The sequence below is a fragment of the Staurois parvus genome, unplaced genomic scaffold (genome assembly GCF_062004578.1).
Source record: "Staurois parvus isolate SC_StPar_1 unplaced genomic scaffold, SC_StPar_1.0 ptg000363l, whole genome shotgun sequence".
Classification (NCBI taxonomy): domain Eukaryota; kingdom Metazoa; phylum Chordata; class Amphibia; order Anura; family Ranidae; genus Staurois; species Staurois parvus.
Window position 1 is genome coordinate 713,065 of NW_028318159.1, and position 23,885 is coordinate 736,949.

General features: G+C 47.2%; 1 protein-coding gene across 1 annotated transcript in view; it reads left to right on the forward strand.

The window, feature by feature from the left end:
- The first annotated feature begins 10,299 nt into the window (after window positions 1–10,299).
- The window catches only part of LOC149456349 (NACHT, LRR and PYD domains-containing protein 3-like), a 36,211-nt gene continuing 22,625 nt past the window's right edge, over window positions 10,300–23,885 (forward strand). Inside the window, exons 1-4 of the mRNA XM_089685139.1 lie at window positions 10,300–10,357; window positions 13,405–13,530; window positions 17,429–17,589; window positions 19,094–19,271. Coding sequence (XP_089541265.1) covers window positions 13,431–13,530; window positions 17,429–17,589; window positions 19,094–19,271 — 439 coding nt within the window. The 5' untranslated portion in view covers window positions 10,300–10,357; window positions 13,405–13,430. The remainder of the gene's footprint in view (window positions 10,358–13,404; window positions 13,531–17,428; window positions 17,590–19,093; window positions 19,272–23,885) is intronic.

Genomic DNA, 23,885 nt, shown 5'->3' on the forward strand with positions numbered 1-23,885 from the left:
CCAAATGGTTAGTCCGCCCTTGGTTCTGAGGCACATTTATTGCAGATAAGGCACCAAGTGAGTTTAATTACCACCTTAATCAGCCACAGAACCCGTGTAATCAATACGTGTTCAATGTAAAAGGGATGAGGTGACAACCCTCCACACGCGGCCTAAACAAGACAGGAAAGACCCGAGAGAGACCGATGGTGACATTGCAGAGCTTCCTAATACCACACCTGTACAATACTGCTGCTGTTTAAGGCTGCCCATACATTATACAATTTTCCTGAGATTTTTGCTTTAGATTTACCAAAAACCATATAATATGAGGTCAAACCAGGGGCGGACTGACCATTAGAGCACTCGGGTACTGCCCGAGGGCCCAGGTTCAGTAGGGGGCCCCATGAGATGCCCCTGGTACCTTTCAGAGGCTTTTTTGGGTATAGGTGAGGACACAGGGGCCCCATGATCCCCTATTGCCCGGGGGCCCCATGTGTTGTCAGTCCGCCCCTGGGTAAAACCTAAACACTTTCAATTGCAACTAATCAGGCAGGCCCTTGTACTACATCGTGGAAGGTAAATCTTAAAGAAATTGGGCTGAAACTGGTCAGAAAATGTTATAGTGTATGGCCAGCCTAAGCAACATTGCTCGCACCCAGGGGCGGACTGACCATTTGGAAACTCGGGTACTGCCCAGGGTCAGTAGGGGGCCCCATGAGATGCCCCTGGTACCTTTTTCATAGGCTTTTTTGAGTTTGGGTAAGGACACAGGGGCCCCATGATCCCCTATTGCCCAGGGGCCCCATGCGTTGTCAGTCCGCCCCTGCTCGCACCCCAACACCCAAAAGGTTTACTTGCAAGTATCTGGGTCTTAAAACACCAGGAGAGGCTGAACCTGGAGGGGTAAGTGCAGGTTTGTTTTTTTTTTTTTTTTTTATGGGGGGAGGGGAAGAAGATATACTTGCAGCAACCAAAGTACTTATCGCCTGGAGCATGACCACTATAGAATGGTTCAGTTGGGCAGGTGCTGACTTTTATTGAGCTAGGAAGAGGCGGTCCTGTGGGGGTCCAGAGGAGGAGTTAGTCCATTGAGTGCTGACATGAGGTAAACCAGGAAAAGTAATCCAAAATACACAATCCCTCCCGCTAAATAAACAAATTCATACAAAACTGTGGGCAGCACAATGGCTAAATGGTTAGCACTTCCGCCTGGCAGTACTCGGGTCGTAGGTTTGAATCTCAGCCACAACACCAACTGCCTGGAGTTTGCATGTTCTCCCTGTGCCTGCATGGGTTTCCTCCGGGTACTCCGGTTTCCTCCCACACTCCAAAGACATGCTGGTAGGTTAATTGGCTCCTGTCAAAATTGGCCCTTGTATACGAATGTGAGTCAGGGACCTTAGATTGTACACTCCTTCGGGGGCAGGGACTATGAATGTACAATATATATGTGTAAATTGACGGCGCTATATAAGTACCTGAAATAAAACTATTAAATCACATAAATTGATAAAAATTTGTCAATAGACGAATATTCTATAATGGTGACCACACATAAATATTATCAAAACCCCCTTGTGTGATGATAGTACATGATTCATACAGTCCATATAAAGTGCACACCGTGGTTAGAAGTCACTTCTTATCATCATCTTATCTCTAGTGCAATCCTCCTCCTCCTGCATAGGAGTCTCCTCCACCAATTGTGTCTGTTGGGTGTGCGCTCACCTGGGATAAATTATTGGAGGTCACATCAGCCCGACTCCCCACCCCAGAACGAATCCTCTGTCCTCTCTCCTTCGGTTACTTTCATACTGAAGAGTTTTTGTTTTAAAAAGTGCCTGAAAAGCTCAAGAAACCTGCATCCCTGTGTAAGTGAATGTATATCTACGTATGTTTTCACACTGAGGTGGTGCGGTGTAAAAACTCCTCCTGCTAGCAGCATCTTTGGGAAGTTTAAAAAAAAGCCCCAAAAACACTTCTCAACCCATTAAAATCAATGAAAAACGCCTCAAAAACTGCTTCTAAGAAGCAGTTTTGACGCAGTTTTTAAGTCGTGTGTCCTTTGAAAAAACGCCCAGAAAGTGCGGTAAAAAAACGTCTATGCATTTTTGCTGTGCTTTTGTAGCGGATCAGTGTGAAAGCAGCCTAATGCAGGCCATAGACGGGTCGAAAATTGGCCGTTTTTAAGAAAAAAAAAAAAATGAAAAATCGGTTGTTCAATCGCCCGACGTTATCACCAAAGGTAAAAACAATCGGCCGATTTTCGTCCAGTCTACAGCCGGCATTTTTACTTCTGTCCCTGCAGAGAGCTCCGCTATTATATTTTATATGAAAGTATTGCGGTTGCAACAATGTATCCATTTGTATCCATTTCGGATACAGATGGTTTTATTCAGATACAAATAGATACATTGTTGCAACCGCAAGACTTTCATATAAAATATAATAGCGGACTGGAATTCTTCTTTCTTCTCCTTTTTCTTTCTTCTGCTTCTTCTTTTTTCTTCTTCTTGCAGGTCACGGCTTATGCGCAGATTTTTTATCGGTAAAACGATCGGCCGATTTGCCCATCATTGCTGGGAAAATCAGCCGATCGTCAAAATCGGCCGCAAATTTTCCAACTTTACCGATAAAAAAAAATGTGCCAAAACCCCAAAAAAACCGGCCGACCAATTAACTCAGTAACGGTGCAAAAATCGGCTGATTTTCGACCCGTCTATGGCCTGCATTAGGGATTTATCCAGGTCAGATCTCCAAATCTGCCTGCAGGTGTTCACACACAATGTGCATAGCTCTGAGCCCGGGTTCACATATACGCAGTGCGGTACATCGCATGTGATTCGCACAGGAACCGCACCGCATTACTGCGCCAATCACATGCGATTTGTGTGCGGTGCGATCGGAGTCGTACATTATGTATGGCTCTAATCACACCGCACCCACACCAAGAAGGCGCAGGACCCTTTTTATGGTCCACACTAGAATCAGATCGCATGGATATTCACACCTATGCAATCCGATTGTACACATCGCACCGCATTTTGTGGACCGATTTCGGGGGGTTGTTAACATACACACCTGGAGCGGTTAACGGGGTGCGATTCTGATATGGTGCGGAAATGGCATAGAAAACACTGCGAGTTCCGGATTGCATCAGTGTGAACCCGGGAGGAAGTTTCTCAGCTGGTAATCATCTAAAATGAAATCGTTCCCAGCTGTCTCCAATTAGGCTGCTTTCTGAGCCAATCATCAAAAACGCAGATTTCCAGCATTGTGTTAAATCTAAAGCTATGTGTTTGATACAATTTGATGCGTTTTCCTCATATCAATTTCCACTATTCTAATGTAATTTTTTTTTTAAATTCGATTTGCCTGGGATCACAGATTGCATGACAAAGAAAATCACATTATATTCCAACTTCAGGGCGATTTCAGCCCCATCGACTTCTATCTCACAGAAGTCACATCAGCATAGATAAGGAACATTCCTACCCGTATGCGCCTTTTATGGATCCATGTTATTTATAACCTAGGTTCACAATGAAGATATTTTGATCCTTCGATCGATCCTTCCTTCGGTCGATCGATCCTTCCTTTGATCACTCAATCGATCCTTTCATCGATCTTTCCTTCGATCACTCAATCAATCAATCGATACTTTCTTCGATCACTCAATCTATCCTTTCGATCACTCGATCGATCCTTTCTTCGATCACTCATTCGATCCTTCGATCACTCAGTCGATCCTTCCTTTGATCAATCCTTCATTTAATCCTTCTTTCGAATGATTGATGCTTCCATCGATCAATCCTTTCTTTGATCAATTAAAGGATCTATCAAAGGAAAGATCGATCAATCAATCAAAGGAAGAAATAGTTGATCGAAGAAAGGGTTGACTGCACCAACTTAGGTTTTTTCAATTACGCTGTGACAATAAAACCTGGAAGCGGATTGGTTTCTCTGCAGCTCTGCACCAGACTTTGTACCCTCCAGTTTTAGTAAAATCAACCCCATAGAGTTTAACCATAGATGCAGCTACAAACTCATCCGCTCTCCCCAGACCCCGCATTCACTATATCCGCTCTCCCCGGACACCGCATTCACTATATCCGCTCTCTCCGGACCCTTCATTCACTATATCCGCTCTCCCCGGACCCTTCATTCACTATATCCGCTCTCCCCCGGACCCCGCATTCACTATATCCGCTCTCCCCGGACCCTGCATTCACTATATCCTCTCTCCCCGGACACCGCATTCACTATATCCGCTCTCCCCGGACCCTTCATTCACTATATCCGCTCTCCCCGGACCCTTCATTCACTATATCCGCTCTCCCCGGACCCCGCATTCACTATATCCGCTCTCCCCGGACCCTGCATTCACTATATCCTCTCTCCCCGGACACCGCATTCACTATATCCGCTCTCCCCGGACCCTTCATTCACTATATCCGCTCTTCCCGGACCCCGCATTCACTATATCCGCTCTCCCCGGACCCCGCATTCACTATATCCGCTCTCCCCGGACCCTGCATTCACTATATCCGCTCTCCCCGGACCCTTCATTCACTATATCCGCTCTCCCCAGACCCCGCATTCACTATATCCGCTCTCCCCGGACCCCGCATTCACTATATCCGCTCTCCCCGGACCCTTCATTCACTATATCCGCTCTCCCCGGACCCTTCATTCACTATATCCGCTCTCCCCGGACCCCGCATTCACTATATCCGCTCTCCCCGGACCCCGCATTCACTATATCCGCTCTCCCCGGACCCTTCATTCACTATATCCGCTCTCCCCGGACCCTTCATTCACTATATCCGCTCTCCCCGGACCCTTCATTCACTATATCCGCTCTCCCCGGACCCCGCATTCACTATATCCGCTCTCCCTGGACCCCGCATTCACTATATCCGCTCTCCCCGGACCCCGCATTCACTATATCCGCTCTCCCCGGACCCCGCATTCACTATATCCGGTCTCCCCGGACCCCGCATTCACTATATCCGCTCTCCCCGGACCCCGCATTCACTATATCCGCTCTCCCCGGACCCCGCATTCACTATATCTGGTCTCCCCGGACCCTGCATTCACTATATCCGCTCTCCCCGGACCCCGCATTCACTATATCCGCTCTCCCCGGACCCTTCATTCACTATATCCGCTCTCCCCGGACCCTTCATTCACTATATCCGCTCTCCCCGGACCCTTCATTCACTATATCCGCTCTCCCCGGACCCCGCATTCACTATATCCGCTCTCCCTGGACCCCGCATTCACTATATCCGCTCTCCCCGGACCCCGCATTCACTATATCCGCTCTCCCCGGACCCCGCATTCACTATATCCGGTCTCCCCGGACCCCGCATTCACTATATCCGGTCTCCCCGGACCCCGCATTCACTATATCCGCTCTCCCCGGACCCCGCATTCACTATATCCGCTCTCCCTGGACCCCGCATTCACTATATCCGCTCTCCCCGGACCCCGCATTCACTATATCCGCTCTCCCCGGACCCCGCATTCACTATATCCGGTCTCCCCGGACCCCGCATTCACTATATCTGGTCTCCCCGGACCCCGCATTCACTATATCTGGTCTCCCACAGTACACGGAACATGGAAATGCAATTATTTGAGTAAATAGAAACTGCTAAATACTTTTTAGATGACCACCTCCTCCTCTAAAGAGTGACTCCCCCTCCTGGTAATGACACGTTCCCCCCACTTGGTAACGACAGATGAACCCCCCCCCCACCAGGTAATGACAAATGACCCTCCCCCCACCAGGTAATGACAAATGACCCTCCCCCCACCAGGTAAAGACAAATGACCCTCCCCCCTACCAGGTAATGACAGATGAACCTCCCCCCACCAGGTAATGACAGATGACCCCCCCCCCCAACACCCCCTCCTTCTAGTAAGGTCATATGGCTCCCCAGCGAATTACTGATTCCCCTTCACCACTATCTTGGTAATGTCACATTATCCCCCCCCCCCATGCTGACAATGACAGATTCCCCATCCAGCTCCCCCTCTGCTCGTCCATCTCAAACTGTCACAGTAAAATCTGGAGCCCGCAGTGGCTCGGGGGCCCCTCAGGAGGTGTCATAGGATTTTGGGAGAATTTTTGTGTCAGCAGGAGATGTGGGGAGAGGTGGGGTGGTTTGTGTCGGTTCTCTGCAGGGATCCACCACAGTACCCGCTCCTGGACGGTGCTCTCCTCCTCCTCGCTCAGCCCGGGTGACAACTCGGCGACAGCTCGGTCTCCATTCCCACCTGGTTGTCAGCACTGACACTTTCCTGTCCAGCAGGGCTGGCCTCACCCTGTCCTTCCTCCTCTACTCTCCGGCTCAGGACTTGAAAATGGAGCCAAAAGCTCAGAGCTTCCGCTTTGCTCCTGATTCCGCTTTGCCCATCATAGTGACAGGGAGGCAGCATGGGCCCCCATGGAGCATGAGCGGGGTCACATTTGTGACCCTTGAGAACTCTGATGCTACTCCCATGGCTGTCTTGTGACGCCTATCAGTGTTCAGTTGAGCACTGGTTAATCTTGTAGGAGGAGTTTTCATTCTGCTCTGACTGTCCTATGAGGCTGACCCCTGACCCACTGTCTGGACAGTGCTGATTGACCCTGTGCTGATCACCTGCACCCTGTCAATAAAAAAAAGCTCCCTAGTAATACACACCAAACTGAGCATGTTCAGAGTGTCTCCTAGAACTCTGTACTATCAGCAGATGGATTAAGGACAGCAGAAGAAGGGGAGCATCAGAGAAGACAGGATCAAACAGCCTTTTTACACTATGTGGAGGATTAACCCCTTAGGTTCCACAGTGAGTATAACAAGCATGCTTTACTGCATCTACAGACTGATTGTACTGTTGTGGGCAGGGGCGGACTGACCATTTGGAAACCCGGGCACTGCCCGAGGGCCCGGGGTCAGTAAAGGGCCACATGAGATGCCCCTGGTACCTTTCATAGGTTTTTTTGGGTGTGGTTAGAGTGTGGGCGAGGACACAGGGGCCCATGATCCCCTATTGCCCCGGGGGCCCCATGAATTGTCAGTCCGCCCCTGGGGGTGGGTTTAGTAACACTTTAAGTAAACAAGTTGACCTTTTATACAGTTTCTACCTCTTTATTAAAATGTGTGTTTGGACTAGAACATTATGGGGTGACACCTCATTCACACCCTCTCCTTCATCTGCCACAGTGGTCTTGGAAGCTCTTTGGTTTGTACTGTATCAGCCACCAGCCCGGTGCTTCGTCAGGATGCAAGACCATCACCCCACACCAACAGTGGGTTCAAGGAAAACCTTGGCGCTCTAGTGCCACCTACCTGTGGGAAAGTGCATTGTGGTGCAGTTAATAAACACGCAGGGAAAGTTGTAGCAAAACGTAGAATGCTAAAGATTCCGTTTTTTTTTTTTTCTTGTAAAATAACAAACATGTCGATGCTTACCGGCTGTGTGCAGTGCTTTTGCACAGAGAAGCCCGGATCCTTCTCTTCTCGGGTCCCACACAGGCTCTCCTGGCCCCTCCCTTCTTCCAGGTGCCCCCACAGCAAGCAGTTTGCTGTGGGGGCACCCACTGCTCCATGTGTGCATTCACACACAGAGCCAAAGCTTGGCCCTGCCCCCTCTCCTTCCGCATTGGCTGACTGGCTGTGATTGACAGCAGCGGGAGCCATTGGCCCCCGCTTGCTGTCTCAGCCAATGAGGTGGCAGAGACCGGGGACAGCCGAGGCTGTCGTGCACATCGATTGATCGTGATGGGGCTCAGGTGAGTATTAGGGAGGGAGCATTAATCAGAGAAGCAGCCAAGAGGCCCATGGTGACTCTGGAGGAGCTGCAGAGATCCACAGCTCAGGGGGAGGAATCGATCCACAGGACAACTATTAGTCGTGCAAAGGGGCGGACTGACAACTCATGGGGCCCCGGGCAATAGGGGATCATGGGGCCCCTGTGTCCTTGCCCAAACTCAAAACAGCCCATGAAAAAGGTAGCAGGGGCATCTCATGGGGCCCCCTACTGACCCCGGGCCCTCGGGCAGTGCCAGAGTTTCCAAATGGTCAGTCCGCCCCTGGTCGTGCACTCCACAAATCTGACCTTTATGGAAGAAAGCCATAAGAAGTCCCATTCGCAGTTTGTGAGAAGCCATGGGGGGGGGGACAGCAAACGTGGAGGCAGGGGCTCTGGTCAGAGGAGACCAAAATGGAACTTTTTGGCCTAAAAGCAAAACGCTATGGGGTTGATTTACTAAAGGCGAATAGGCTGTGCGCTGTAAGTGCAGTTGCTCTAGATCTGAGGGGAACATGCAAGGAAAATAAAAAGACAGCATTTTTGCTTGCATATGATTGGATGAAAGATATCAGCAGAGCTTCGCTTCATTTCAGAGCTTCCCCTAAGATATAAAGTAACCTCGCTTGCAGTACACAGTATATTTACCTTTAGTAAATCAGCCCCTGTGTTTGGCGGAAAACTAACACTGCACCCTGATCACACCATCCCCACTGTGAAACATGGTGGTGGCAGCATCATGTGGTGGGGATGCTTTTCTTCAGCAGAGACAGGGAAGCTGGTCAGAGTTGAAGGGAAGATGGATGGAACCAAATACAGGGCAATCTTAGAAGAAAACCTGTTAGAGTCTGCCAAAGACTTGAGACCGGGGCGGAGGTTCCCCTTCCAGCAGGACAACGACCCGAAACATCCAGCCAGAGCTAAAATGGAAGGGTTTAGATCACGGGGTCTCCAAACTTTATAAACAAAGGGCCAGTTTACTGTCCTTCAAACTTTAGGGGGGCCAGCCTGTGGCCAGTAGGGAAAGAAAATGTCCTAGAGTCAGTGGGAGTAAACAATGCCCATCAGTGGTGTCAATGGGAGTCATAGCTCTATTATTAGTATCAATAGTGCCCCATCATTGGTGTCAGTGGAAGGAATAGTGCCCCATCATTGGTGTCAGTGGAAGGAATAGTGCCCCATCATTGGTGTCAGTGGGAGGAATAATTTTCCATCATTGGTGTCAGTGGGAGGAATAGTGCCCCATCATTGGTGTCAGTGGGAGGAATAGTGCCCCATCATTGGTGTCAGTGGGAGGAATAATTTTCCATCATTGGTGTCAGTGGGAGGAATAGTGTCCCATCATTGGTATCAGTGGGAGGAATAGTGCCCCATCATTGGTATCAGTGGGAGGAATAGTGCCCCGTCATTGGTATCAGTGGGAGGAATAGTGCCCCATCATTGGTATCAGTGGGAGGAATAGTGCCCCATCATTGGTGTCAGTGGGAGGAATAGTGCCCTGTCATTGGTGTCAGTGGGGGGAATAGTGCCCCATCATTGGTGTCAGTGGGGGGAATAGTGCCCCATCATTGGTGTCAGTGGGGGGAATAGTGCCCCATCATTGGTGTCAGTGGGAGGAATAGTGCCCCATCATTGGTATCAGTGGGAGGAATAGTGCCCCATCATTGGTATCAGTGGAAGGAATAGTGCCCCATCATTGGTATCAGTGGGAGTAATAGTGTCTTATCATTGGTGTCAGTGGGAGGAATAGTGTCTTATCATTGGTGTCAGTGGGAGGAATAGTGCCCCATCATTGGTGTCAGTGGGAGGAATAGTGCCCCATCATTGGTGTCAGTGGGAGGAATAGTGCCCCATCATTGGTATCAGTGGAAGGAATAGTGCCCCATCATTGGTATCAGTGGGAGTAATAGTGTCTTATCATTGGTGTCAGTGGGAGGAATAGTGTCTTATCATTGGTGTCAGTGGGAGGAATAGTGCCCCATCATTGGTGTCAGTGGGAGGAATAGTGCCCCATCACTGGTGTCAGTGGGAGGAATAGTTTCTCATTGTCAGTAGCAGGAACTCATTGATGCTGACAGTGGGAGGAATAATGCCCCAAGGGCCAGATAAAAGCAAGAAAAGGGCCACATCCGACCCTCAGGCCGCAGTTTGGAGATCACTGGATTAGATGAAAGCATATTCCTGTGTTAGAATGGCCCAGACACAAAGAGAGAGAGAGATAGAGATGCGATACCCAACACCATGAGAGACACAGACAGACAGACAGAGAGAGGGAGACATAGACAGAGAGACATGCTGCCCGAGGGGGAGACGCTGCACCACATCTGGTGTGAAGCAATACATCTCCAGATGGCTGAGTATGGTCCTGACTGCAGCAGGATTGGGGAGGAGGTCAGATCGCAGCCTGAAGAGCTGCTGAGATCTCCGCCTTCCTGTGTATTGCTGACTATATATATATCTGCAGTCATGTGACGTTGTGGGAGGAGGTGACTGTAGAAAAAATAGCCTAGCATGCATTTTACTTCCTCAGTGGCCATCTTGGATTAGAAGAAGTACAAAAGTTTCTATGGAGGTAAGTTGGACGGACTTTTTGCGGTTGCCGCGTGAAGGAGGATCTAGTATTTGTCATTGTGTGCGTCTAACAAAACTCCTCTACAGATCTAGACGTGACCTAAACGTGTCATCAGGCAGCAAAATCAGATGCTAAATCACTACTGAATGGTGAAGAGAAAACTGTGGAATGTTACATATAATACACAACTAAAGACAGAAAACATGTTACTATGTAACAAACACATCTAGACATAAAACGTGTTACTATGTAACAAACACATCTAGACATAAAACGTGTTACTATGTAACAAACACATCTAGACATATAACATGTTACTATGTAACAAACACATCTAGACATAAAACATGTCACTATGTAACAAACACATCTAGACATATAACGTGTTAGTATGTAACAAACACATCTAGACATATAACGTGTCACTATGTAACAAACACATCTAGACATAAAACATGTTAGTATGTAACAAACACATCTAGACATATAACGTGTCACTATGTAACAAACACATGTAGACATATAACGTGTCACTATGTAACAAACACATCTAGACATAAAACATGTTAGTATGTAACAAACACATCTAGACATATAACATGTTACTATGTAACAAACACATCTAGACATATAACGTGTTACTATGTAACAAACACATCTAGACATATAACGTGTTAGTATGTAACAAACACATCTAGACATATAACGTGTCACTATGTAACAAACACATCTAGACATATAACGTGTAACAAACACATCTAGACATAAAACGTGTTACTATGTAACAAACACATCTAGACATATAACGTGTTACTATGTAACAAACACATCTAGACATATAACGTGTCACTATGTAACAAACACATCTAGACATATAACGTGTAACAAACACATCTAGACATAAAACGTGTTACTATGTAACAAACACATCTAGACATAAAACGTGTTACTATGTAACAAACACATCTAGACATATAACGTGTTAGTATGTAACAAACACATCTAGACATATAACGTGTTAGTATGTAACAAACACATCTAGACATATAACGTGTCACTATGTAACAAACACATCTAGACATAAAACGTGTTAGTATGTAACAAACACATCTAGACATAAAACGTGTTAGTATGTAACAAACACATCTAGACATATAACGTGTTACTATGTAACAAACACATCTAGACATATAACGTGTCACTATGTAACAAACACATCTAGACATATAACGTGTTAGTATGTAACAAACACATCTAGACATATAACGTGTCACTATGTAACAAACACATCTAGACAGATAACGTGTCACTATGTAACAAACACATCTAGACATATAACGTGTCACTATGTAACAAACACATCTAGACATATAACGTGTCACTATGTAACAAACACATCTAGACATATAACGTGTCACTATGTAACAAACACATCTAGACATAAAACGTGTTACTATGTAACAAACACATCTAGACATATAACGTGTTACTATGTAACAAACACATCTAGACATATAACGTGTCAGTATGTAACAAACACATCTAGACATATAACGTGTCACTATGTAACAAACACATCTAGACATATAACGTGTTAGTATGTAACAAACACATCTAGACATATAACGTGTTAGTATGTAACAAACACATCTAGACATATAACGTGTTAGTATGTAACAAACACATCTAGACATATAACGTGTTAGTATGTAACAAACACATCTAGACATAAAACATGTTAGTATGTAACAAACACATCTAGACATATAACGTGTTACTATGTAACAAACACATCTAGACATAAAACATGTTCGTATGTAACAAACCATCGCAACGTATAGAAAGTGTTTACGTGTAACAGACATAAAAATCAGAAAAGTTTGCAAAACAACAAATGAATTATTCCAGAACAAGCAGAGAGGAGCAAAGTCAAAACGTCTTTATGGTGACTCAGGGTCAGGTCACACTCCATGCGTTTCAGTATTTTTTTCTGCATCCAAAACGCACAGAAGTCGGCGATATGTTCGTCAGTGTCATAGTTTACACCAGTGCGGTCAGTTCCAGTGCATTCTGGGTGCAGAAAAAAATCAGAACAGACTGCATTTTTTCTGCAACCGGAACGCACTGGAACTGACCGCACTGGTGTGAACTATATGAATAAATAATAAAATATTAAATAAAATACTAACCCTAACCTTAACTCTAACCCCTTAGCCTAACAAATAATAAATGAATAATAATATTAATATTAATAAATGAATAAATAAATGTAAAATAAATTCACAAGTAAATAAAAGTAATCATAAATAAATATGTAATAATAAATAAATAATTACCCTCTAACCCTTAAACAATCTATTTCAGGTACTTATATCTCCGTCAATTTACGCCGCGCTTTACATATATATTGTACATTCACATCAGTCCCCGCCCCCGAGGGGCGTACAATCTAAGGTCCCTAACTCACATTCATACATACACATACTAGGGACAATTTAGACAGGAGCCAGTTAACCTCCCAGCATGTCTTTGGAGTGTTGGAGGAAACTGGAGAATCGGGAGGAAGCCCACGCAGGCACAGGGAGAACATGCAAACTCCAGGCAGGTGATGGCGTGGTTGGGATTTGAACCAACGATCCGACTACTGCCAGGGGAAAGTGCTAACCACTTAGCCACTGTGCTGGCCAATGGATAAATTTTCTTACATTTGAGCAGAAAATCATGCAAAACGTGCATTAAAACATGCAAAAACGTGCCAATCCTGCGCTTCAGTTCCTTTCTATGGGAATAAAAATACATCAAATCTTTCCAATTCGAGCTACAAAACTTTTTTGATCCTCAGGCGACTTGGAGCAGAGATGTGAACTGTCTCCATAGAGGAATATTGAATCCCCCCCCCCCCCCCCCCCCGAGCGTTTTTCAGCTTTGCACTACAAAACGCTCAGGTGTGAATGAGGCGTAAGAGAACTGCTGCACGGCTCTTTTATTGATGATGGATTCCGGTTAATCAATGTATCAACGTTTATTGAATTTTATTGACATTGCAGATGATTGGAAATGCGATGGTTGCGCCATGGGTGTTGGGGGACGCCAAAAACTGACTCTTCCCCCAACTGAACCGACTGCAAATACAAAATCAAAAATGAAAAGATCCTGCCAGCGGAAAGTACTGGGTAAGCCTCAATAAGTCGTTACCTTTTATATACTTGTGCTCAGCATAAATGAGTCCACCCCAGCAGATGTGTCAGGAAAACTTTCCTTTCAGAAGCCACATTTTCTATGGGTCACGATACTACAAAATCCTCCCACAAATGCCGGCCATTGATTGCAAACAAGATTTGTTCATTTTCGCTCACAAAAAAGTAAAGTCAGTAGGGCAGTGGATGGTGTCAGTACGGCAGTGGATGGTGTCAGTAGGGCAGTGGACGGTGTCAGTAGAGCAGTGGACGGTGTCAGTAGAGCAGTGGACGGTGTCAGTAGAGCAGTGGACGGTGTCAGTAGAGCAGTGGACGGTGTCAGTAGAGCAGTGGACGGTGTCAGTAGAGCAGTGGACGGTGTCAGTAGAGCAGTGGACGGTGTCTGTAGGGCAGTGGACGGTGTCTGTAGGGCAGTGGACGGTGTCAGTAGGGCAGTGGACGGTGTCTGTAGAGCAGTGGACGGTGTCTGTAGAGCAGTGGACGGTGTCTGTAGAGCAGTGGACGGTGTCTGTAGAGCAGTGGACGGTGTCTGTAGAGCAGTGGACGGTGTCTGTAGAGCAGTGGACGGTGTCTGTAGAGCAGTGGACGGTGTCTGTAGGGCAGTGGACGGTGTCTGTAGGGCAGTGGACGGTGTCAGTAGGGCAGTGGACGGTGTCAGTAGGGCAGTGGACGGTGTCTGTAGGGCAGTGGACAGTGTCTGTAGAAGAGTGGATGGACGGTGTCAATAGGACAGTGGATGGACGGTGTCAGTAGGACAGTGGATGGACGGTGTCAGTAGGACAGTGGATGGACGGTGTCAGTAGGACAGTGGATGGACGGTGTCAGTAGGACAGTGGATGGACGGTGTCAGTAGGACAGTGGATGGACGGTGTCAGTAGGACAGTGGATGGACGGTGTCAGTAGGACAGTGGATGGACGGTGTCAGTAGGACAGTGGATGGACGGTGTCAGTAGGACAGTGGATGGACGGTGTCAGTAGGACAGTGGATGGACGGTGTCAGTAGGACAGTGGATGGACGGTGTCAGTAGGACAGTGGATGGACGGTGTCAGTAGGACAGTGGATGGACGGTGTCAGTAGGACAGTGAACGGTATCAGTAGGACATTGGACGGTATCAGTAGAGCAGTGGACGGTGTCTGTAGAGCAGTGGACGGTGTCTGTAGGGCAGTGGACGGTGTCTGTAGGGCAGTGGACGGTGTCTGTAGGGCAGTGGACGGTGTCTGTAGGGCAGTGGACGGTGTCAGTAGGGCAGTGGACGGTGTCAGTAGGGCAGTGGACGGTGTCTGTAGGGCAGTGGACGGTGTCTGTAGAGCAGTGGACGGTGTCTGTAGAGCAGTGGACGGTGTCTGTAGAGCAGTGGACGGTGTCTGTAGAGCAGTGGACGGTGTCTGTAGAGCAGTGGACGGTGTCTGTAGAGCAGTGGACGGTGTCTGTAGAGCAGTGGACGGTGTCTGTAGAGCAGTGGACGGTGTCTGTAGAGCAGTGGACGGTGTCTGTAGAGCAGTGGACGGTGTCTGTAGAGCAGTGGACGGTGTCTGTAGAGCAGTGGACGGTGTCTGTAGAGCAGTGGACGGTGTCTGTAGAGCAGTGGACGGTGTCTGTAGAGCAGTGGACGGTGTCAGTAGGACAGTGGACGGTGTCTGTAGAAGAGTGGATGGACGGTGTCAATAGGACAGTGGATGGACGGTGTCAGTAGGACAGTGGATGGACGGTGTCAGTAGGACAGTGGATGGACGGTGTCAGTAGGACAGTGGATGGACGGTGTCAGTAGGACAGTGGATGGACGGTGTCAGTAGGACAGTGGATGGACGGTGTCAGTAGGACAGTGGATGGACGGTGTCAGTAGGACAGTGGATGGACGGTGTCAGTAGGACAGTGGATGGACGGTGTCAGTAGGACAGTGGATGGACGGTGTCAGTAGGACAGTGGATGGACGGTGTCAGTAGGACAGTGGATGGACGGTGTCAGTAGGACAGTGAACGGTATCAGTAGGACATTGGACGGTATCAGTAGAGCAGTGGACGGTGTCTGTAGAGCAGTGGACGGTGTCTGTAGAGCAGTGGACGGTGTCTGTAGAGCAGTGGACGGTGTCTGTAGAGCAGTGGACGGTGTCTGTAGAGCAGTGGACGGTGTCTGTAGAGCAGTGGACGGTGTCTGTAGAGTAGTGGATGGTGTCAGTAGGACAGTGGACGGTGTCTGTAGAAGAGTGGATGGACGGTGTCAATAGGACAGTGGATGGACGGTGTCAGTAGGACAGTGGATGGACGGTGTCAGTAGGACAGTGGATGGACGGTGTCAGTAGGACAGTGGATGGACGGTGTCAGTAGGACAGTGGATGGACGGTGTCAGTAGGACAGTGAACGGTATCAGTAGGACATTGGACGGTGTCTGTAGAGCAGTGGACGGTGTCTGTAGAGCAGTGGACGGTGTCTGTAGAGCAGTGGACGGTGTCTGTAGAGCAGTGGACGGTGTCTGTAGAGCAGTGGACGGTGTCTGTAGAGCAGTGGACGGTGTCTGTAGAGCAGTGGACGGTGTCTGTAGAGCAGTGGACGGTGTCTGTAGAGCAGTGGACGGTGTCTGTAGAGCAGTGGACGGTGTCTGTAGAGCAGTGGACGGTGTCTGTAGAGCAGTGGACGGTGTCTGTAGAGCAGTGGACGGTGTCTGTAGAGCAGTGGACGGTGTCTGTAGAGCAGTGGACGGTGTCTGTAGAGCAGTGGACGGTGTCTGTAGAGTAGTGGACGGTGTCAGTAGGACAGTGGACGGTGTCTGTAGAAGAGTGGATGGACGGTGTCAATAGGACAGTGGATGGACGGTGTCAGTAGGACAGTGGATGGACGGTGTCAGTAGGACAGTGGATGGACGGTGTCAGTAGGACAGTGGATGGACGGTGTCAGTAGGACAGTGGATGGACGGTGTCAGTAGGACAGTGGATGGACGGTGTCAGTAGGACAGTGGATGGACGGTGTCAGTAGGACAGTGGATGGACGGTGTCAGTAGGACAGTGAACGGTATCAGTAGGACATTGGACGGTATCAGTAGAGCAGTGGACGGTGTCTGTAGAGCAGTGGACGGTGTCTGTAGAGCAGTGGACGGTGTCTGTAGAGCAGTGGACGGTGTCTGTAGAGCAGTGGACGGTGTCTGTAGAGCAGTGGACGGTGTCTGTAGAGCAGTGGACGGTGTCTGTAGAGCAGTGGACGGTGTCTGTAGAGCAGTGGACGGTGTCTGTAGAGCAGTGGACGGTGTCTGTAGAGCAGTGGACGGTGTCTGTAGAGCAGTGGACGGTGTCAGTAGAGCAGTGGACGGTGTCAGTAGAGCAGTGGACGGTGTCAGTAGGACAGTGGACGGTGTCAGTAGACCAGTGGATGGTGTCAGTAGAGCAGAGGATGCTGTCATTAGTTTTGTAATATTTTTTACAATTTTATTTTTATTCCAGTGTTTTTGGAGCCTCCTTGGTGGGCTTTGGTGAAATGTCAGGGGCCTAAACAGACCCCTGATGTCTCAGTTTTAAGACAGAGAAAAGGACTGAGACAGAGATTCCCCGGTCTCTTTCTCTGTAGCCTTAGCTGCACTGGTCAGCGAATGAATGGGAAGCGCTCAGAGGCTTCCTGTTTATTCACAATCTGAAGCATAGCAAATACAGTTTACTATGCTTCAGTTACGAATGAACATCGTGGGTGATTGGCACCGATCACTCCCTGTGTTTACTCAGAAAAGGAGGAGGGCGGTAAATGACACATTTATCGGCCCCATCCCCTCTCTCCATCCTGAAATGGGAGGCACAGTCCAGCCCGAAACCTTACTGCCACATTTTGCAGCAAGTGTAAAGGAGGCCTAAAAGCCACAGACCTGTAAATGTATTTTTTGTGTTTCTGTAGACGACATCCAGAGGTTCTGCCGTCAGCTGTCTGTCTATGACGATCCATCACTGAGGAGGATATACGAGTATTACAGAGATGATCTGATCTACATCCTGGAGAACATGGACACCTGGCTCCTCCTGAAGGAACTCGGATCTCGGAATGTCTTCAGCACAGATGTAAGACAAAAATATTTTGAAATGAAATGCAATATACAGCATGTCTGTGTCAGAGAAAACTGCATTATATTTGCTGCTAAAGTTATGTGCAGATCTTGACTTTTTCTCATTGGTGTCAGTGGGAGGAATAGTGCCCCATCATTAGTATCAGTGGGAGGAATAGTGCTCCATCATTGGTGTCAGTGGGAGGAATAGTGCCCCATCATTGGTGTCAGTGGGAGGAATAGTGCCCCATCATTGGTGTCAGTAGGGGGAATAGTGCCCCATCATTGGTGTCAGTGGGAGGAATAGTGCCCCATCATTGGTATCAGTGGGAGGAATAGTGCCCCATCATTGGTATCAGTGGAAGGAATAGTGCTCCATCATTGGTGTCAGTGGGAGGAATAGTGCCCCATCAGCGGGAGGAATAGTGCTCCATCATTGGTGTCAGTGGGAGGAATAGTGCCCCATCATTGGTGTCAGTAGAAGGAATAGTGCCCCATCATTGGTGTCAGTGGGAGGAATAGTGCCCCATCATTGGTATCAGTGGGATGAATAGTGCCCCATCATTGGTGTCAGTGGGAGGAATAGTGCCCCATCATTGGTATCAGAGGGAGGAATAGTGCTCCATCATTGGTGTCAGTGGGAGGAATAGTGCCCCATCAGCGGGAGGAATAGTGCTCCATCATTGGTGTCAGTGGGAGGAATAGTGCCCCATCATTGGTGTCAGTAGAAGGAATAGTGCCCCATCATTGGTGTCAGTGGGAGGAATAGTGCCCCATCATTGGTATCGGTGGGATGAATAGTGCCCCATCATTGGTATCGGTGGGAGGAATAGTGCCCCATCATTGGTGTCAGTGGGAGGAATAGTGCCCCATCATTGGTGTCAGTGGGAGGAATAGTGCCCCATCATTGGTGTCAGTGGGAGGAATAGTGCCCCATCATTGGTATCAGTGGGATGAATAGTGCCCCATCATTGGTATCAGTGGGAGGAATAGTGCCCCATCATTGGTGTCAGTGGGAGGAATAGTGCCCCATCATTGGTATCAGTGGGAGGAATAGTGCCCCATCATTGGTGTCAGTGGGAGGAATAGCGCCCCATCATTGGTGTCAGTGGGAGGAATAGTGCCCCATCATTGGTGTCAGTGGGAGGAATAGTGCCCCATCATTGGTATCAGTGGGAGGAATAGTGCCCCATCATTGGTGTCAGTGGGAGGAATAGTGCCCCATCATTGGTGTCAGTGGGAAGAATAGTGCCAGATGTGACCTAGATCCATAGGGAATGACATTAAATGGACTGTAGGGCATTTCTGCAAACTGGAAAAAGCTCTGAAATCCAGAGAAGCGGGAAGCTCGGGTTCAGAGGATTACAAGCACAGCCATGGTGAACTCTTCCAGGAAATCATGGCTGCCATTGTGAAATGTAATCCATAGGAAGGATCGTATCTGTGAGAATTATGTTTTGTTTTATCTTTTTTGATCAACTTTTTATTTTTTTAAAAAGAAAAAATTTTTTGCATTTCAGACCCTCTTGGCCAGGGAAAAACACATGAGCCGGGCCGCCTTCTCTCACACCTTGTTACTGGATATTGAGGAGCGGGGAAGAGAAGCCGTGATTGGATTCTGGGAATGTCTCTATGCGCTACAGGAAGATCGTCATCATCCTAATTTATTGGCCGTTCTGGAAGAAATCAGCCTGACAGGTAATTTGTGTCTGCAACAACAATGGTGACCAGGGGCAGACTGACCATTCGAGCATTTGGGCACTGCCCAAGGGCCCGGGGTCAGTAGGGGGCCCCATGAAATGCCCCTGGTACCTTTTTATAGGCTTTTTTGGGTGGGCTTTGAGTGTGGGCGAGGACACAGGGGCACCATGATCCCCTATTGCCTGGGGGCCCCATCACTTGTCAGTCCACCCCTGATGGTGACAGTCCCGGGACACAGTGGTGGCATTATGGCTGGAGGGAGGAATCGCTTCGAACAGCGAGGTGGGGGGGGGGAGGGGATACTGGACATTAGACATGTGCAAAGGCGAACTGACAACTCATGGGGCCCCCGGGCAATAGGGGATCATGGGGCCCCTGTGTCCTTGCCCAAACTCAAAAAAGCCTATGAAAAAGGTACCAGGGGCATCTCATGGGGCCCCCTACTGACCCCAGGCCCTCGGGCAGTGCCCGAGTTTCCAAATGGTCAGTCTGCCCTTGGACACGTGTGTTTCGAATCGAAATTCGGACAAATTTTTTGTCTATTCAGAAACTTAGATGTATCCAAACTTTTGAATTACAGTGGGGATCAAAAGTTTGGGCACCCCAGCTAAAAATTTGTATTAATGTGCATAAAGAAGCCAAGGAAAGATGGAAAAATCTCCAAAAGGCATCAAATTAGATTAGACATTCTTATAATATGTCAACAAAAGTTAGATTTTATTTCCATCATTTACACTTTCAAAATAACAGAAAACAAAAAAATGGCGTCTGCAAAAGTTTGGGCACCCTGCAGAATTTATAGCATGTACTGCCCCCTTTGGCAAGTATCACAGCTTGTAAACGCTTTTTGTAGCCAGCCAAGAGTCTTTCAGTTCTTGTTTGAGGTATCTTTGCCCATTCTTCCTTACAAAAGTCTTCCAGTTCTTTGAGATTTCTGGGCTGTCTGTCACGCACGGCTCTTTTAAGGTCTATCCATAGATTTTCAATGATGTTGAGGTCAGGAGATTGTGAAGGCCATGGCAAAACCTTCAGTTTACGCCTCTTGATGTAATCCCCCGTGGATTTTGAGGTGTGTTTAGGATCATTATCCATTTGTAGAAGCCATCCTCTCTTTAACTTCAGATTTTTCACAGATGGCATCAAGTTACCATCCAACATTTGCTGAAATTTTATTGAATCCATTTTTCCTTCTACTCGTGAGATGTTCCCTGTGCCACTGGCTGCAACACAACCCCAAAGCATGATTGATCCAACCCCATGCTTAACAGTTGGACAGAGGTTCTTTTCATTAAATTCTGTGCCCCTTCTTCTCCAAACGTACCTTTGCTCATTCCAGCCAAAAAGTTCAATTTTAACCTCATCGGTCCACAGAACTTGTTTCCAAAATGCATCAGGCTTGTCTATATGTTCATTTGCAAAGTTCAAACGATGATTTTTGTGGTGAGGACGTAGACGAGGTTTTCTTCTGATGACTCTTCCATGAAGACCATATTTGTACAAGTATCTCTTTATAGTGGAATAGTGTACCACAACTCCAGTGTCTGCCAGATCTTTCTGGAGGGATCGTGCAGTCAAACGTGGGTTTTGAATTGTTTTTCTCACAATCCTGCGAGCTGTTCTGTCTGATATTTTTCTTGGTCTTCCAGATCTTGCTTTAACTTCCACTGTTCCTGATGACTGCCAATTTTTAATTACATTCTGAACAGAGGATATTGACATCTGAAAACGCTTTGCTATCTTCTTATAGCCTTCTCCAGCTTTGTGAGCGTCAACTATTTTCAGTTTCAGTTTTCTAGACAACTGCTTAGAAGAAGCCATGGTGCTGATTGTTGGGGCAAGGTCAGATGAGTCTGGGCATTTAAAACCTTTGAGATTGACATCACCTGGTCTTCCCAGACGATGATTGAGAACAATCCATGACACTGGCAGGTCTCAGCTTGGCAAAGGGGGCAGTGCATGGTATAAATTCTGCAGGGTGCCCAAACTTTTGCAGACGCCATTTTTTTGTTTTCTGTTATTTTGAAAGTGTAAATGATGGAAATAAAATCTAACTTTTGTTGACATAATATAAGAATGTCTAATCTGTAATTTGATGCCTTTTGGAGATTTTTCCATCTTTCCTTGGCTTCTTTATGCCCATTAATACAAATTTTTAGCTGGGGTGCCCAAACTTTCGATCCCCACTGTACAATAGCAATGAATTTAAACGAATATGAAGGATTGAAATGAAATTCAAATCGAATTTGAAAACGGAATTGAGTTTGAAATCGAATTTGAAAACAAGAATAGAATAGAATAAAATAAAATAGAAAATGAAGGAATAGAATAGAAAAAATTCAGGGAAATACACAGCGGCATGTTTCCCAAGTAAAGCACACAGTTAACCCTTTGATGGCCCCAGATGTTAACCCCTTCCTGCCCAGTGTCTTTAGCACAGTGTCAGTGCTTTTTATTAGCACTGATCACTGTATTGGTGTCATTGGGGATGTCAGTGACACCAAGTCAGTTCCCCTCCCCAGTGTGAGAATGCCCACCGCAGTCCCGCAATAAGTCGCTGATCGCCATTACTAGTATAAAAAATAAAAAAAAATCCCAGTATCTATACCGCCATTTGTAGGCGCTATAACTTTTACGTAAACCAATTAATTTACACGTATTGGGATTTTTTTTTGCAAAGACACGGAGCAGAATACATTTTTTTCATAGATTTATGACGAAATTTGATTTTTTCATTTTTTGACTGTGCATGTGTAACAGCAAAAAAGTCAAAAATATATATATTTTTTTCAAAAATTGTTGGTCTATTTTTGTTTATAACGCAAAAAATAACAAAATGCACAGGGGATCAAATACCACCGAAAGAAATCTCCATTTGTGGGAAAAAAAGAACATACATTTGATTTGGGTGCAGCGTTGCATGACCGCACAATTGTCAGTTAAAGTAACGCAGCGCTGTGACTCAAAAAAATGGCCTGGCCAGGAAGGGGGAGGGGGGGAATCCTCTGGAGGGCGAGGGGTTAATCTCTTGTAATAAAAGATATAAATAACATTCAATAAAGCAATCTCAAAACAGTGCTCAGGTGCTGCGAAGATGATTCTTCTAAATAAAAAAATAAACACCAACAAAAGTGCTAAACCCCCCCCCCCCCCAAAAAAAAAAGTTCAAAGTCATAACTAGATGCTCCGTCTGGTGGTGGAGCCCAGATTTCGGAAAATTGCTTCTTACCAGAACGCAGGTCAAACAGCACTTGAGTAGATCAGGATATTGCACCCAAAATGACAGCTACTCGGCTGGTGTGCAGGGCAAAAGTCACTCAAAGGTAATATATATATACAGGTGAAACTCGAAAAATTAGACTATGGTGCAAAAGTTCATTTATTTCAGTGCAGCAACTTAAAAGGTGAAACTAATATATGAGATAAACTCATTACATGCAAAGCAAGATAGTTCAAGCCGTGATTTGTCATCATTGGAATGATTATGGCTTACAGCTCATGGAAACCCCAAATCCACAATCTCAGAAAATGAGAATATTGTGAAAAGGTGGAATAATCTCGGCTCAAAGTGTCCCACTCTAATCAGATAACTAAGCCATAACACCTGCAAAGGGTACCTGAGCCTTTAAATTGTCTCTCAGTCTGGTTCAGTAGGGATCATAGTTATGGGATTGACTGCTGGCTTGACACCATCATTGACACCCTCCATAAGGAGAGAAAGCCTCAAAAGGCAATTGCAGAAGAAGTTGGATGTTCCCAAAGTGCTGTATCAAAGCACATTAATAGAAAGTTATGTGGAAGGGAAAAGTGTGGAAGAAAAAGGTGCACAAGCAGCAGGGATGACCGCAGCCTGGAGAGGATTGTCAGGAAAAGGCCATTCAAAAGTGTTGGGGACTTTCACAAGGAGTGGACTGAGGCTGGAGTCAGTGCATCAAGAGCCACCACACACAGATAGATCCTGGACATGGGCTTCAAATGTCGTATTCCTCTTGTCAAGCCGCTCCTGAACAACAAACAACATCAGAAGCGTCTTACCTGGGCTAAAGAAAAACAGACCTGGTCTGGTGCTCAGTGGTCCAAAGTCCTCTTTTCTGATGAGAGCAACTTTTGCATGTCATTTGGAAACCAAGGACCCTGAGTATGGAGGAAGAATGGAGAGGCCCAAGGACCCCGAGTATGGAGGAAGAATGGAGAGGCCCAAGGACCCCGAGTATGGAGGAAGAATGGAGAGGCCCAAGGACCCCGAGTATGGAGGAAGAATGGAGAGGCCCAAGGACCCCGAGTATGGAGGAAGAATGGAGAGGCACAAGGACCCCGAGTATGGAGGAAGAATGGAGAGGCACAAGGACCCCGAGTATGGAGGAGGAATGGAGAGGCCCAAGGACCCCGAGTATGGAGGCGGAATGGAGAGGCCCAAGGACCCCGAGTGTGGAGGAGGAATGGAGAGGCCCAAGGACCCCGAGTATGGAGGAGGAATGGAGAGGCCCAAGGACCCAGAGTATGGAGGAAGAATGGAGAGGCCCAAGGACCCCGAGTATGGAGGAAGAATGGAGAGGCCCAAGGACCCCGAGTATGGAGGAAGAAAGGAGAGGCCCAAGGACCCCGAGTATGGAG